The sequence below is a fragment of the Schistocerca cancellata genome, chromosome 6 (genome assembly GCF_023864275.1).
Source record: "Schistocerca cancellata isolate TAMUIC-IGC-003103 chromosome 6, iqSchCanc2.1, whole genome shotgun sequence".
Lineage (NCBI taxonomy): Eukaryota > Metazoa > Arthropoda > Insecta > Orthoptera > Acrididae > Schistocerca > Schistocerca cancellata.
Genome location: NC_064631.1, coordinates 434,327,584 through 434,344,495, shown reverse-complemented (window position 1 = coordinate 434,344,495; position 16,912 = coordinate 434,327,584). Strand labels below are relative to the sequence as shown.

The window sequence follows — 16,912 nt, the reverse complement described above, 5'->3', positions numbered from 1 at the left end:
TAATAGCTATATCTCTGTAAACAATAAAAACTGGACAGATGTTATATGGAATGTTTTACTCGAAATAGTCGATACTACCGCCTCCTAAAACACGAGTATTTATTGTTCCTCCTGATACATCATGTATTACGATGGTGCATAAGATCGTAGCGTTTTGCCGGTAAGTTCAATAAACGCAACAGATACACATAACAGAGACTGTAGCCATCAATAATATATTCTCCTTTACTATTATTTACAACAGCCTGCCAACGCTGGAATAACTTTTCGATTCCGTGACTGTAGAAATCACGTGGTTGTGAGGCGAAGAACTTGGCCATGTTAGGAACGCATTCTCATCCGGAATGGACGTTCCTAGAAGGCTGTTCGACAGAGAGCAGAAAAGATGAAAATCTGAGGGCGATGGTTACACCTCGGGGAAGTAATTCGTTGTACGGTGTCGGTGTTGCTCACAAGCCAATTGACGATGAACAAGCAGATATTCACATATGGCAATTGATTTTTGTGATTTTGGCTTGGAGCATGCAGTACCCGTACACCCTCCCCATTGGATGCAACTGTCGCAAGATAGTGGAATGATCACATTTCTTCACACTTGCCAGTTATCTAGCAAACTGATGTGGATAGTTGTGGATTAATGCGTTTCAACGATCTTCATCAAACCCCAAAGATATCCTACAAGTGGAGAGTGACTAATGTCAGAGATAAAGACCTGAAACTTTAACAGTATACAGATGAAATATCATTTGCAAATCACATAAAGATTTGTTACCGTATTTTATACATGTTATGAGTAATGATTTTTTGTTCTAGAAGATAAAATATTTTAACTTTTATAAATACCTCGGAGCTTGTAAATTTGTTCTTGTTGTCATTACACAGTCTTAATTTCTGAGGAAAGTGTACCAGAAAATCCAGAAATGTAGTCTGAGAAAAATTGTATTGAAGTTTTACATACAAGAAACTATTGTACATCACTATACAGACACACTATAACAACATCCCAAGGCTATAGTAAGACTCAGCTTCTTCCTCTTTATCTTCCTTTCTTCGATATTCTGGCTATCCTGTCCTCCTTTGTAGCATTTCCTGCAGAAATTTCAGCATAACAGATACGGTCCATGCCAATGCTTTTCAGTCCCATTGCAGTTCTGTTGCCATCCTGTGCTTCCAAGAGTCTTAACACTTCAGTCTTCTTTGACACACCACATCACTGCATCACGAATACTAACAGAAATAGTTATTGGCACCCTTGTTCGAATGTAAGATTTCAAATTTTTAGTCAGATTCTGAGTTTACCGTGGAAGCACTTCTTTAAGAGATCTTTTTGACTACGGTCTCTAAAAATTGGTGTCATAACAAATAGGATATTTTTGGCACTGAATGTTTGCGCGTATAACTGGAGAAGCTGGGTTGTTGAATTTGCACCAACTGTCAGGTCCCCGTGAACAAAGCTGATGATGTGGTTCCTCTTCTACTACATCTACATCTACATCTATACTCCGCGAGCCACCTTACGGTGTGTGGCGGAGGGTACTTATTGTACCACTATCTGATCCCCCCTTCCCTGTTCCATTCACGAATTGTGCGTGGGAAGAACGACTGCTTGTAAGTCTCCGTATTTGCTCTAATTTCTCGGATCTTTTCGTTGTGATCATTACGCGAGATATATGTGGGCGGTAGTAATATGTTGCCCATCTCTTCCCGGAATGTGCTCTCTCGTAATTTCGATAATAAACCTCTCCGTATTGCGTAACGCCTTTCTTGAAGTGTCCGCCACTGGAGCTTGTTCAGCATCTCCGTAACGCTCTCGCGCTGACTAAATGTCCCCATGACGAATCGCGCTGCTTTTCGCTGGATCATGTCTATCTCTTCTATTAATCCAACCTGGTAAGGGTCCCATACTGATGAGCAATACTCAAGAATCGGACGAACAAGCGTTTTGTAAGCTACTTCTTTCGTCGATGAGTCACATTTTCTTAGAATTCTTCCTATGAATCTCAACCTGGCGCCTGCTTTTCCCACTATTTGTTTTATGTGATCATTCCACTTCAGATCGCTCCGGATAGTAACTCCTAAGTATTTTACGGTCGTTACCGCTTCCAATGATTTACCACCTATGGCATAATCGTACTGGAATGGATTTCTGCCCCTATGTATGCGCATTATATTACATTTATCTACGTTTAGGGAAAGCTGCCAGCTGTCGCACCATGCATTAATGCTCTGCAGGTCTTCCTGGAGTACGTACGAGTCTTCTGATGTTGCTACTTTCTTGTAGACAACCGTGTCATCTGCAAATAGCCTCACGGAGCTACCGATGTTGTCAACTAAGTCATTTATGTATATTGTAAACAATAAAGGTCCTATCACGCTTCCTTGCGGTACTCCCGAAATTACCTCTACATCTGCAGATTTTGAACCGTTAAGAATGACATGTTGTGTTCTTTCTTCTAGGAAATCCTGAATCCAATCACAAACCTGGTCCGATATTCCGTAAGCTCGTATTTTTTTCACTAAACGTAAGTGCGGAACCGTATCAAATGCCTTCCTGAAGTCCAGGAATACGGCATCAATCTGCTCGCCAGTGTCTACGGCACTGTGAATTTCTTGGGCAAATAGGGCGAGCTGAGTTTCACATGATCTCTGTTTGCGGAATCCATGTTGGTTATGATGAAGGAGATTTGTATTATCTAAGAACGTCATAATACGAGAACACAAAACATGTTCCATTATTCTACAACAGATTGACGTAAGCGAAATAGGCCTATAATTATTCGCATCTGATTTATGACCCTTCTTGAAAATGGGAACGACCTGCGCTTTCTTCCAGTCGCTAGGTACTTTACGTTCTTCCAGCGATCTACGATAAATTGCTGATAGAAAGGGGGCAAGTTCTTTAGCATAATCTCTGTAGAATCTTAAGGGTATCTCGTCTGGTCCGGATGCTTTTCCGCTACTAAGTGATAGCAGTTGTTTTTCAATTCCGATATCGTTTATTTCAATATTTTCCATTTTGGCGTCCGTGCGACGGCTGAAGTCAGGGACCGTGTTACGATTTTCCGCAGTGAAACAGTTTCGGAACACTGAATTCAGTATTTCTGCCTTTCTTCGGTCGTCCTCTGTTTCGGTGCCATCGTGGTCAACGAGTGACTGAATAGGGGATTTAGATCCGCTTACCGATTTTACATATGACACTCTTCTGTTGAAATTTTCTGAAAGAATATGGCCCCGATATCTCTTCTCATTGTTTCCCTGTTTTTGCAGTTATTCATAATTCCCATACCATAATAATTCTTGATCCTGTCTATTTCATCCTTTGGCAGCTTTTTTCCTTCGCGTATCTTCAGAAGTCGTGATCCCATTCTTTTCTGTCCATGTCCAATACACTCTAAGTTTATTAATTTTGACTGTAGGTCCGTAAGGTTTACCTTCTACCACTCCCTGATAAGCCTTACTGTCCCCGCCCCCAAGATAGTCTATATACAGGGCACCTGTTGATTGCATAGGCCTTTTGAAAATGTTACCAACACCAGCCACATACATGCCTCTACTGGAGACATAATAGCACTTTTTGCACACATGCTGTGTAGTGGGATTTTTGCTACAGGTGTCACATAACTTCTCATTATTTCAATATCCAGAACCTTTCCAGCATCAAAAGCAGTGGCTTGCACAATGCCATTTAGGGATTTATACTCAATATTTCTGCCAAATGTCGTCAAAACCAGCAGCAATATGCCTTGGGTCAGATTTCGTGTCATTCAGGTTAACTACAGCTTTTGCAGGTTTCAGCATTGAAGAAGATCCACTCACCTCAGCTACAACTGTGCCAATAGTCTTGTTGCAAATATCAAACTTCCTGGGAGGTGGGACATTGTTCATCACTGCACAAAGAACCGTACTTTAATATCGCCCTCTCCGAATACACCTAAGTGCATACACTAATTTTACATTGTTTTCACACTGTCTGTTTCAGGTTACGTAAGATGACACTGTATTGGCAGTACATTACATGCTAAACATTTTAAAACTGAATTTCCTTGGTTTTCCCTATCTTCGTGAAAAGTGACGTTTTCACGATAGTTTTTTTATAACAACTGTGTTTTTCCAAAAGTTCACGTAATAACCTCATGGAAATCCGAATGTTTGTGTCAGTGGAAGCAGAAACACACTCTTCACACCATGTATTTAACTGCCACAGATTTTAGTGGCACTTGGAAAACCGGAAGCACCTGTAAACTTTTTATTTGAAGCACTGACACTCGCGCTGGAATCACTACCAATCTTATTTTCTTCTCTCTGTTCGTAACTAGCAGTCTCGTTGTTTATTTTCACATATTAATATCCACGAAACTTCGTGTTATATCCAATCTTCTTTACTCATTCTGCTGTAACTTCTCACAAAAGCTTTACATTTGTATCGCTAAAACGTAAACAACAAAGATGAAAAGCCTACAAACGATAGTCGATAATGCAGACAGACTGGCATACATCAAACCAACAATTCTCTTGCGGCCAAAATAAGAATATCTGTGGAACGTAAATGTCTGCTGTACTACAGTCAATGTTAAGCAACACAGAGAAAAATGGAGTAACACCAGTTACCACGTACCTCGAAAAAATTGGTAACTCCTAATCTAATCGTCAAATATGAAACAAACGGCATTTTGTAGCTAAATAGTTGGAGCGTCGTACAACACAAAAAAAATTATTTTCCCTGTTTGTGACTGTCCCCCATTACAAGGACAGGTCCGTAGCGGTGTGATCGACTTTTTGAAACTATCTATATAGTGATGTAGGTTAAGATCCCATGTATCGCACACTGCAGTCCTTCGCTCTGGTGGGCCCTCGTCTGCGAGTAAAAGACGAAAAAAATTCGGAATTTTGTGTGACAATAGCGTTACAAAAGCTTCAGCATAGAGTATGTTGCGTGGTGTAATGGATAAGAAAACCCCTTTGCATGCAGGAGATTGCGGATTCGAATCTCGTCAGGTGCGTTTTTTTATGTTTGTGAAAATGATTTTGATCATCATTTTTATTCAATTAATTGATTTAAATGTAATTTTTTAATTCCATTCCTCTGTGACATAATTTTAATCATAATAACTTGCTCATTTGCTCTCACTTTTCGTCCTATCATTCTTTCTCCACCTGAAATCTTTGTTCATGTATTTTAAATTGATTTTATGTATTAATTTGCTCTATCACCCTGTTTTTTCGTCCGTATTATTGCATTCACTATATCTGTTTCTCTTTTGTTTAGATGTCGTTTTACTTATAAACCCGTCTTTCATTTAAATTTTCATCTGCCTTATTTCGTTCATAGAATTATACGTATTTATGTCATGTTTTACATGTTTGTATAAAAATTACCGAGCAAAAAAATACACATCTTGCACCAAAAATACATTTTTCACACCATGGCACAAACATAAATAGATTATTTCGTCTTTAGTTCGATAGAATTTTCAAATAATTTAATATTATAATAGATAAATATAATTAAATTGATGTTTACAAGAATTCCATTTAGAGAAAGCACAAGTGAAAAAGTTCATACGGTGATTAAAATGATGTGACAAAAGAATAGAAATAAAAAATTACATTGAAACCAATGAACTGAGTAAAAATAATGATCGAAGTAGTTTCGATAAAGATTAAAAATAAAAAAATTCGCGTACCTCACGAGATCCGAACCGACAATCTCCTGCATGTGAAACTGTTATACTATCGATAAGATATGACAATAAGACATGATATATTAACGGTATTATCACACAAAATTCTAAATTCTTTATTCGTCAATTACACGCAATCGAGGGCCCACTAGGGCGAATGGGTGCAGTGTGTGGTAACTGGGACCTTAACCTGTATCACCGTATAGCTAGTTACAAAAAATTGATCGCACCGTTGGGGACCTTTCCATGTTAGAAAGAGAAAACCGTTTTCTTGTCGTGCTCTGTCCGACGGATTATACCCGTACACGGCGCAAATGTTTCTGACTGCCTCCGCTGCTATCACTCCTCCCCCCCCCCCCCCCCCCTCATTGAACTCAGACAGAAGGATGTTGGATATGTTCCAATTTCTCCTCTTGGAACTCCATTTTCTACCGTCCACAGCTCCACTCACTATCTCCAAATGACAGAATGACAATATATAAACTCAACAGCGAACTACACCCAAAAAATGAAAATCGATAAATATACCCGTAGTAATCGGAATACGAATATGCAAAACAAAAACACTACGAACTTTTTACACCAACCTAATATATTTGAATTTCACAGCTGTATGTGTTTACTCCCTTCAGAGATGTCCGTTTCGAAGGAATCCCGAGTTGGTTCAGTTTATGAGTGTCGGGTTCGTAAACAAAACCACCTGTGCCAAGGGAAAATCCTGCCGAAGCTGAATTGCGGCAGTTGAGTAACTGTGTCAGTGCCAGAAAAGAATGCAGCAAGGCTGCGTGTATACGCAATTTTCTCAAATTGTATCTGCGCCCTGGAAACGGACGGGAAGGCAGGAAGGAGCGGCCTGTCAGAGGGACCGCCCTGAGAAACAGACGCCGCCCCTCTCCCGCAGTAATTGCAGGCGCTACGCAAATTTGCATAAGAAATTAAAAGCTGCTACCGCCGCGTCTTCTTCGCCGTTTCTAACTCCTGAAACTTAACTTTTCCTACAAAAAATTATAATGGAATATTTTAGAATCTGTAAGATTTTTTTAAATTAAGTCCGACCGAGAAGTCACTAGAGAAAGTAAAATTATAATAAATGCACGAGACGAAGACCGAAGAAGCCGCCTTTGCTCTGCAGCAATTACCGGTCACTTTAAGCGACTCCATTCAAAAGTAGAAACACGAACAGCACACTGGTTCATCTCAACAAAGTTAATCAGTCATAAGACAAAACATAAACTCAACTGAAAATATGTTTACAACTTGCAGGAAGATATGAGAAACTTCTAAAATTTATTACAAAAATACAAATAAACTTCTCCACTTGGATACGAAAAAGAAACTTGAAGAAATGGTTGTTCTTTCAACTGATGGACATCGTCACGGAACGTCATGTCGACTGGTCATGAACGCCTGCGTGCGGTATGTCTGTGACGTTCGTCATTTTCATCATATTCCCTCGTCTTACGTCCAGCTATCCTCGCTAATTGCTGACTAAGGCAGAGACATCCAGCCGGCCGCTGTGGCCGAGCGGTTCTAGGTGCTTCAGTCCGGAACCACGTTGCTGCTACGGTCGCAGGTTCGAATCCTGCCTCGGGCATGGATGTGTGTGATGTCCTTAGATTAGTTAGGTTTAAGTAGTTCTATGTCAGGGGACTGATGACCTCAGATGTTAAGTCCCACAGTGCTCAGAGCCATTTGAACCAGCCAGAGATATCCATACACTCTACCACGAACGTCGTCTGATCAGTGAGTAACGACCCTTCTCCAATTTCTCAATGACCGCAACACCTATTTGAACACCACAGTAGAAAAGAAACACTCGTCCCTTGCAGAACAAAATCCTGTCTGTTCTACTCTATCACACTACCGCTTACTCTAACTACATATACAATGAAAGAACGCCGGCCGAGGTGGTCTAGCGGTTCTAGGCGCTCAGTCCGGAGCCGCGCGACTGCTACGGTTGCAGGTTCGAATCCTGCCTCGGGCATGGATGTGTGTGATGTCCTTAGGTTAGTTAGGTTTAAGTAGTTCTAAGTTCTAGGGGACTGATGACCATAGATGTTAAGTCCCATAGTGCTCAGAGCCATTTTTGAATGAAAGAACCAGAGATGAATGATTGTCATAGCAACATCAAAACTGAATCATATACCTCGTTTCAAGAGAAAGTTAACGGCCTAAACTGTATAACAAAAACATTGGTCTTGCTTCTGAATGCATCCTTTATACCATCAAAAATGGTTACCCTGCTTTTCCATCAGACCTTTTACCACGTCTCTACCCGCCTTTCGTTTTCTAGTAACTCACTAGGCCATAATATCTCACTTTTGCACTCAGGTTTACATTAGCATGTGCTACTGTAAATAATAATAATAATAATAATAATAATAATAATAATAATAATAATAGTAGTAGTATTTGTTGTCGTGGTGGTTGTATCGCTATTACTATTAGTCCTTAGTCTCTTACTTCGCAGACGACATAGCGGTGCGTGGCGGAGAGTACTTAGTATACTACAGTCACTCCCCCTCTCCCCTTTCCTGTAGAGTTGCGAAGGGTTCACTGGAAGAACGATAGTTGGTGAACCTCTGTGTGAGTAACAATCTCTCTTAATTTTATGTTCGTGGTCTTCTCGCGAGATACGCGTAGGAGGAAGCAAGATATTGGTTGACTGTATTCGTCCCTTGCAGAGCAAAGTCCTTTCTGTCGTACTTTATCACACTGCCGCACTCATATAAATGATTCGCCTAGATGGGCAATGGGTTCAGGTGTGGGAATTTCAGAGCAGTGAACATGGAGGAAATGTACAGGGACTGCGGATAGGTGGCGCTCGATGTCGACCGTGAGACCTGCCGAGGTAGTCCGCGCAGATGCAATGAACGCTACGTACCTGGTGGCGCAGTAGTAACGCACCTGCCTAGTAAGCAGGAGATCGGGCGGGTTCGAATCCCGGTTCGGTACACTTTTTAACTCGTCGCCGCTGATTCCGCGTAATAGCCCGATACAGCTGACATCAGTAATCCCTTCCCTTTCTTTCCTTTCCTTTCCTTTCTCTTCCCCCCCCCCCCCCCCCAATCCACCACATTTATTTTACTTCTCAGATGTCCTGCTGTTGCTAAAATTTTCTAGCGTTGAGGTTACTCTATACACCAAGGGTGCCCAAACTTTTTGCGTACCCAGGCCACATGGGAGGGAATACGAATATGTTTGGGCCACACATAATACACTAATACACGTAACACTAACAACAAGCGCTGAGAGAGAGAGAGAGAGAGAGAGAGAGAGAGAGAGAGAGAGAGAGAGAGAGAGGGGGGGGGGGGGGGGGGGGGGGTATGACCAGTGAAAGAATAGCATCATATGACCAGTGAGAGAACAGCATCGTGTGCCTGGATTTTCAGAGTGAAAATATTCAATTTACCATTACTTTACACAAATGGAATTTTTATGGATTTTTTTACCGATCTTGTAATAGATGCTCACTTCTTAGGCTGCAATGATTCCTGCTTTGGGCTGCAAGTGGCCCAGGGGCCGCGGCTTGGACATCGCTGCTGTGTACGACAGCATCGTGCGTGATAAGTCATAGTGAACTTCTATATTATGTTCTACATCATTTATATATTTATTGTAAACAGTAATGGTCCTATAACATTCCCTTGGTGTACCTGTACGCCTCAAGTTACTTTTACATCTGCAGATTTACCTCCGTTGAGAATGACATGTTTTCCGTTTGCTACGAACACTTCACTCCAGTCACACGCCTGGTCTGCTATTCCACAGTCATATGTTGCCCATTACACGGGAATGCGAAACTGCGTCGAACGCCTTCCAGGAGAAACGAACACGACATCCACCTAGTCACCGCTATCTACTGCTTTCTGGGTCTCGTGGACGAACAAAGCGAGCTGTGTTTTACACGATCGTTGTTTTCGGAATCCATTATGATTCCTACAGACGACATTTTCGTTCATGTGTCATAATATCCTAGCGTAAAACATGTTCCAAAATTCTACAACAATACAAAATTATAGCAAATTGCATACTGCACTAACAGTGGACAAAATTATAGCAAATTGCATACTGCACTGACAGTGGCATTACTACAACTGTTTCCATCTTCTGAAATGATGATTTGATGCTGCTTACGTAATCTTATTTGAAACGTCGTCTCACTATTATTGTTATTATTAGTGATAATATTATTATTAGTGATACACCTTATTTAAAACGTCGTCTCACTATTATAAAAAAAAAATCAAATGTATGTGAAATATTATGGAACTTAACTGCTAAGGTCATCAGGCCCTAAGCTTACACACTACTTAACCTAAATTATCCTAAGGACAAACACACACACCCATGCCCGAGGGAGTACTCGAACCTCCGCCGGGACCAGCCGCACAGCCTATGACTGCAGCGCCTGAGACCGCTCGGCTAATCCCACGCGGCTCACTATTATCATTATCGTTATTATTAGTGATAATAATATATATATTTATTTTACTTTATGGTAACTCAAAAACTCTTTTACGTGTAAAACCCTGGTCCGATGTATAAAGGGAGTTTTCTTTCTAAACTGATACGATTAAATAAATTTAAAAAAAGTAACCACTTGGCTACCATAATTGCTAAGTGAACCTAAAATTCATCCTCAAAACCTGGTATCTGAAAGATGATATGCAGATAAATATGCACTGTACGCAAAGACATTATACTAGAAGATTAATCGAAATAATCCCCGATGAATACGGTACTCAGCTCGACAATAACTCTTACATAATGCATTTGCTCGCCAAGACCAGCCTCGTAAAGCTGTAACACAACAAACAGCAACGTAATTGATTTGTGCAAGTAATTATTGGTCTCTCTTATTGATAGTCCGAAAGTTTTTAATGGTACGAGATACTGACAGTCACTTCACTTCACAGATCCTAAATACTCTCTGCTTGGTTGCCAAAATATTGAAAGCGTCATCCGAGGTACAGATATGTTCGTCTATCAAACACTGTCGATAGGACTCGACAGTATTTCAGCGTCAGCATTATTTATTTATACTTAGCTGAACCTACGGACTGGCATAAACCATTTGAAGCTGACTAATGTTTCGAATGAGGACTGCACACCTTTCAGAGACCTTCGATAAGTGTATAATGTTCTTGTTTGATGAAAAACATTTGATATCTGATGGAAGGGTGTGGAGCGGAGGGGCGAGGAGGAGGAAGAAGAGGAGGATGACGAGAGAATGTCGGCGCCGCCAAATAAACTTGCAGCTTTTCTGTCATCAATACCTGCCATATATATTTGCTACGATACCTCGGATTATGTACCTTAAAAAAACTGCTGTCAACGACACTGAAAGTCTGCACCGACTTGTTACGTGTTCTTCTATTGTTAACTCCAATGTCGTCTAATTATTTTCAATTAAAGTTTTGTGACAAACTGTAACAATTGCCATCGTTTCCCTTAAAAATGGAAATTAAATATTTTCCACAATGGATATTTGTTATTAGGAAAATTGTATATGAAGTAATATAGGACTTTCTCGAGAGTATGGAATGCGTAGAGTGGTCTTTTCATAAACTGAGAAAACTAAAACAAGAATGTTGACGAGATGGAACTGAAGGAAAGGTGGGTTGCAATTCTGGGATCCCCGCTCCATTGCATACAACTGTCTGGAAGTTCACTATGTTCTACTGTGAACTAGGTGGTTTTTTAATTGGTATCAGGCCCTGGTTCAAGCCATATATCTCTTCCTAAAGTTTCATCTTCCAATGCTGGAAACATCTTCAGAGGCTATAACGACTCAAAAAGAAGTTACAGTCAAACAAGCTAAGTAAGCTGAGATGTTTATACTTATCTACGCTACGGTCCGTTCGTGACGTCATCAGACTGCTGCTTAGATCGCGGAGTCGTCCCTATGTACGTTATGGGGTTTGTTGTGGGAAAGAGTTGGCGCAGTTTTATTTTGCAGTACGCCCACACCTTTCTAATTTCAATCCTCCTTTTCTGTTAAAGAGGTTCCATGCTTTCGAATTTCTATGGTCTCTCTGTGCACCCTAGTATAGTAATGACTGGATTCCGGGAAATCATAGCGTCGTAGAAACTATCTGCGACTGCGATTTATCCATGTTACTCAGACAACAACTGCTCTTGCGTTCCTTAAGGTGGGTGTTAATGCTTCTATTTGAAGTTCCTACGTACACCTGACTGCATCTGCAAAGGAATTTTACACACTCCTGCTGCAGCAAGCGTTGGACGTAAGCCCTTTGCTGTGTTCATACATCGCGCACCTTTCTTGTTGATTTAAACACTGTGTTCATAAAGTGTCTTCTGAGTACTCTTGCGATGCGATCTTTTGAAGTTTTTACAAATGGAAGGAAAACTTTCATTCTAATTGGTTCTTTTTCATTAGAAGCTCCAGACTTTTTAGGGTGTAGCGTCCTATTTATTTCTTTGTCAGGGCAGCCGTTTTTCTTGATGGCAGTTCTTAAATGATTAAGCTCGTGCATCAAGTACTGTGGTTCACAGATCCTTTCTGCCGAGTCCATCAACGGTTTCATCAGTCCTCTTTTCTGTTCGTGATGGTGATTAGAATTTTGGTGAGTGGGCGTAATCTAGACTTTGTGCCCTGAAGTTCCCTCGTATTTTCTAAGTACATGCACATCCAAAAATGAAATTTGACCTTTTTCCTTTTCTCTTAGTGAACTTTACCTTAGCATTAAAATCATTTAGAAAAGTTCTGAGAATTCTTTTTCTCAGTGAGAATATATAACGGGAGAATCATCAACGTACCGAAACCAACATGAAGGTTCCATCTTCACTGTCTGGATGTCTACTACTTCACATTTTTCCATACAAAAATTCGCTACAACTGCGATGAGTGCGTTCCCCATAACCATGCTATCAGCCTGATCATAGAATTAGTTGTCCCATTGAAAGTAATTTGGCGTGATATAACGTTTAAACAGATCCTCCACATCCCTTGTGAAAATATTTTTCAATTGTACACACCAAGATGAACCATTGTACGCAGTGATACAACGTCAAATCTGACCATAACATCACTTGGACTCAACCTGAAGCTTTTTAATTTTTCGATAAAATGGCTATAAACTTTAATGGAAGTGTCAGTTTTTCTTACAAATGCCTGTAAGAGAGTGGACAAGTGTTTGGCTATCCCGTAACTTGGACAAAAAATAGCGTTTACAGTAGGTCTTAATGGAATGCCAAATCTGTGATTTTTTGGTAAACTATACAATGGTGGCAGCAACGATTCTGATTTGATGAGATCCTAAAGATCAGGTGCTTCTAGTGAAAAATAATGAAAATATTTTAATTATATATACAGGGCAGATTGCAATAGAGAAAACTGCCAAGTCTGAAGTATAAGGTAGCCTATATGTATTTGTCATATGGCATTGTTGGTTGGGATATCCTACGGGATAGGTTCAGCTGCCTGTTGAATGTGAAGGTTTTATCGTAAGTGAGTGTAATGCATGGGTCTGTAGTGGAACGTCATGTTTGTGTTGGACGACGACGACGACGACGACGACGATGATGATGATGATGATGATGAAGAGAGAAGGTAGAGGTGAAAATCGATGCTGACACACAGCCTACTCCTCGCGAGGAGTACAATATTGTCAATATTTACGAGAGGACCCGGTCGTGTTTGAATGAATTCGTACTCACTGCAGATACGAGCGCAACATTGCCTGCAAATATGAGGACATGTCGAACACCACCTTCAACAGGTACGACAGTACATACATTATAAAATTTAAACTGCGGAAACAGTTTTGTATTTCTTGTTAAGCCAAGATTCGAGTGAAGTTTGCGCCTAAACAGACAGAGGATCTATCGAAAAGTTGACATTTCGAACACATTTGTACTAATTAGGCCATTATTTCATACACATTCACTATTATCTCGCAAACGGCTCATTTGCGGATACATGTTTATTGGAATTTTTTCGCTTCCGCCAGTATCAGTTTTCGCTACTATTTACGATACATGGCGAACATAATTTTTTCACATGGGGCCGCTATGAATTTCGTATTTGGACTCCAAACGGCTGCTCGTGTTGCTTGGGCTTTAAACCAGCCCAGTTTCTCACAGTGACTAAATGAGAGTAGCGGTTTAAAGGTGTCTAATGACTCCTGCAGATAAACTGCATGAGTAGTTAGAACAGAAGGAAATGTTTCCCACGGTGAAGACGTACTGAATTCAGAGTAACTTTGCTGGATCTATGATAAAGTGTCACCCATTTACATTTAAATTACGAACAAGATCGTTAAGATCCCTCGAGAAAGAAAATGTGGCTCATTTGATTCACAGTGGCTTTGAAATGTAGAGTCGGCATGCATATCTCCTTCGCTGCCTTCTGCGTGTTCATCACTATATCTGTCTTCACTCACGGACACATTCTCAGTACAAAATGGTATTGGCAATTTTTCACTGTGACATACGCTTTACAGCAGATAGTAAATTCAGATATTGCACAGATTTCCTTGTTCCTCGATGTTGATTCCATATGATTTGTCAGACAAAGGTAAGTCAGTTGTGTGTCCAGTTTGTTCTCTCTAAGTCATGGGAATGGCAATGGACAAGTAATTTGATGCTTTTGACCACCCTGTCAGATGTGTAACACACCACGTCATGGGTGGCCCAATACCTGTCCTGATCGCCAACGTTACAGGCGAAATACAGTTCGTTGCATTTTGCACATGAGGATTAAGTTTCCGTTTTTGCAGTTTCAGAGCTAACTCTCCACTAATATAAGAATAAGAATTTGCACTGTCTGTACAGGTACGAAGCATTTCTTGTTCTTAATTAACACAAAAGGTAATCCACAAACCTCCACGAACTTTGAACAAAAAGCTGTCACTTCCAACCGTTGTGTAACTCTCAATGGTGTGCATGGATATGGACTTTCTGGAAGCGGGTGAGTCCTCGAGCTGTAGGGATCAGCCCAGACTTACTTCCATCTGCAGTCATTGTCCGAAAGTGCCTTGTGAGATCTGACGTCACTTCGTCTACACCACTCGAGTCGGGAAGTATTTGTACATTTTTGGTTAGTAGGTGTATAACATATGAAGACATGCAGATCGAAGAGGTTGACAGTGTTAAATTTCTGGGATTGCAACTCGATAACAAATTCAGTTGGGAAGGGCATACCACAGAATTGCTTAAGCGCCTAAACAAGTCTATATTTGCAGTGAGAATGACGTCAGACGTAGGAGATATAAATACAAAAAAAACTTGCAAACTTGGCTTACTTTCATTCTATTATGTCATACGGGATCATATTCTGGGGTAACTCATCAAACCGAGCAAAAGTGTTTAGCATGCAAAAGTGTATAATAAGAATCATTTGTGGTATAAATTCAAGAACATCATGTAGAAACCTGTTAAAGGAACTTCGTATTCCAACCACTGCTTCTCAATATATTTATTCCTTAATGAAATTGTTGCAAGTAATATATCTCTATTTCCAATCAATAGCTCAATACATAGTATCAATACTAGGAATAAGAACAATCTACGTAAAGATCTAAAATCACTTACATTGGTCCAAAAAGGGGTCCAATATTCAGGAACACACTTTTTCAATCAATTGCCAGCAACCATTAAAAACTTGTTTTCAGATAAAACTCGGTTTAAACAGAGTTTGAAAGAGTTTTTGATAGAAAACTCCTTCTACTCTGTTGATGAATATCTTAATAGAGACTGTTAGGTCAGCTTAATTAAAAATGTCTGTTAGATTTCAGTTTCAACAGAACTTGGTCACAACAGTCAAGATTAGGTATTTTGTGTATGGTAAATTTAGTAATAGTGCATAACAGTGTTTCAGTCTGACAGCGTATTGATTCTGTAAATATTAGATGTTCTGCTTCACTGTATTGTATTTGCCTATTTTGACAATCTCTTGACAAATTATCAGGGTAGTGATTATTATATTCAAATGTTTATGTTATACTTTATGACATGTTCCACACCCACGAGACTCACCTAATTTTTTGGGTCTATGGAAAGAAAACTGAATCTAATCTAATCTTAGAAAGGGTGCTTGAGAGAATGGTTCTTTATACTCACCGGCCAAGTTGTCCACAGGAAGCGTCGCATTTCCACTGGCACTGATTACCGCCAGACCTCGGCCGCGGTCTGGGATCAGCTCCTGTAAACACACAGAATCATATGAACGGTCAGATCAACGTCAATAACACCGCTCAAGACTAAAGTTTATTGTTTACGACGAATGGACCGGAAATAAGAATCCAATAAGTCCTACCAACCACTTCTGCATAAGAAACCACAATAGGTTATCTGGAACGTATCAGAGGTGCACTTCTCGAATTTAGCACACTTAGAGTAAAAGTTTCTTCAACTCAAGCGTCGATTTCAGCACCACATAACTTTACTAGGTATGGTCCTATTGGACGTGTTGTGCCTTTCCTATCCTCAGATCCTTCATTCGACTTACCAGCCAGTTAAAATGGGATCTACGGTTTAACGTGCGCTCCGAACTACAGAGAAACTCGGAATTTTTCAAGTTAACAAGTCATTGTCAGAGGCGAAAGTTTCAAATACTGGAAGAAAAAATACTAGACACAAACTGAGGATTCAAACCTATCCCTTTGGATTTATGACACCCACTCATCCAGTATTTATAGCTCTTGATGGCTGTTCGAAAGGCATGATGAGACTTCCTAAACACAGTTTCTATCTGGACTGTAGTTCATTATTTTTATAGAATGTTCTATCAATGCAGGATGCTCGCCTTTAAGCATTTCTACGAAATGTACGAGGCTTACCACGTCAGAAAACTGCTATCAAACAAAAAATGGTTCAAATGGCTCTGAGAACTATGGGACTTAACTTATGAGGTCACCGTGCAAAAGTGCGGCATAGGTGCGTACATCTCACAAGGGAACCACCACATCGCACCCCCTTCGGATTTACTTGTAAGAGGCACCAGTGGAAAGCCTATCGAAAACTGAACATAAAACAAGCATGTACACAGGAAGAACGTGTAGTGGACCGTGAAAAAAAAAAGAAAAAAATCAGACTAGAAACCGTGAAATATTCAAGAACATCAAGTGCAATGTAGAGCAGTCAGGAAGAGAAATAGCGATGTGGTTAAGTGGTTATGGTGTTGGAGTGCCACGCGGGCGAGCCGGGTTCAAACTTCCCCCTAATTAATCTTTTCTTCCCTTTTCTGTTTTTGTTTTTCGTTGTTC

The 16,912-nt window shown here is 40.3% G+C and overlaps 1 protein-coding gene across 5 annotated transcripts in view; it reads right to left on the bottom strand.

Annotated features, from left to right (window-relative positions):
• Positions 1-16,912, bottom strand: part of LOC126088119 (S phase cyclin A-associated protein in the endoplasmic reticulum) — a 581,441-nt gene that overhangs the window by 330,268 nt on the left and 234,261 nt on the right. For all 5 annotated transcript variants that reach the window (XM_049906219.1, XM_049906218.1, XM_049906220.1 and 2 more), the window contains one exon: positions 15,768-15,849. In XM_049906219.1, coding sequence (XP_049762176.1) covers positions 15,768-15,849 — 82 coding nt within the window. The remainder of the gene's footprint in view (positions 1-15,767; positions 15,850-16,912) is intronic.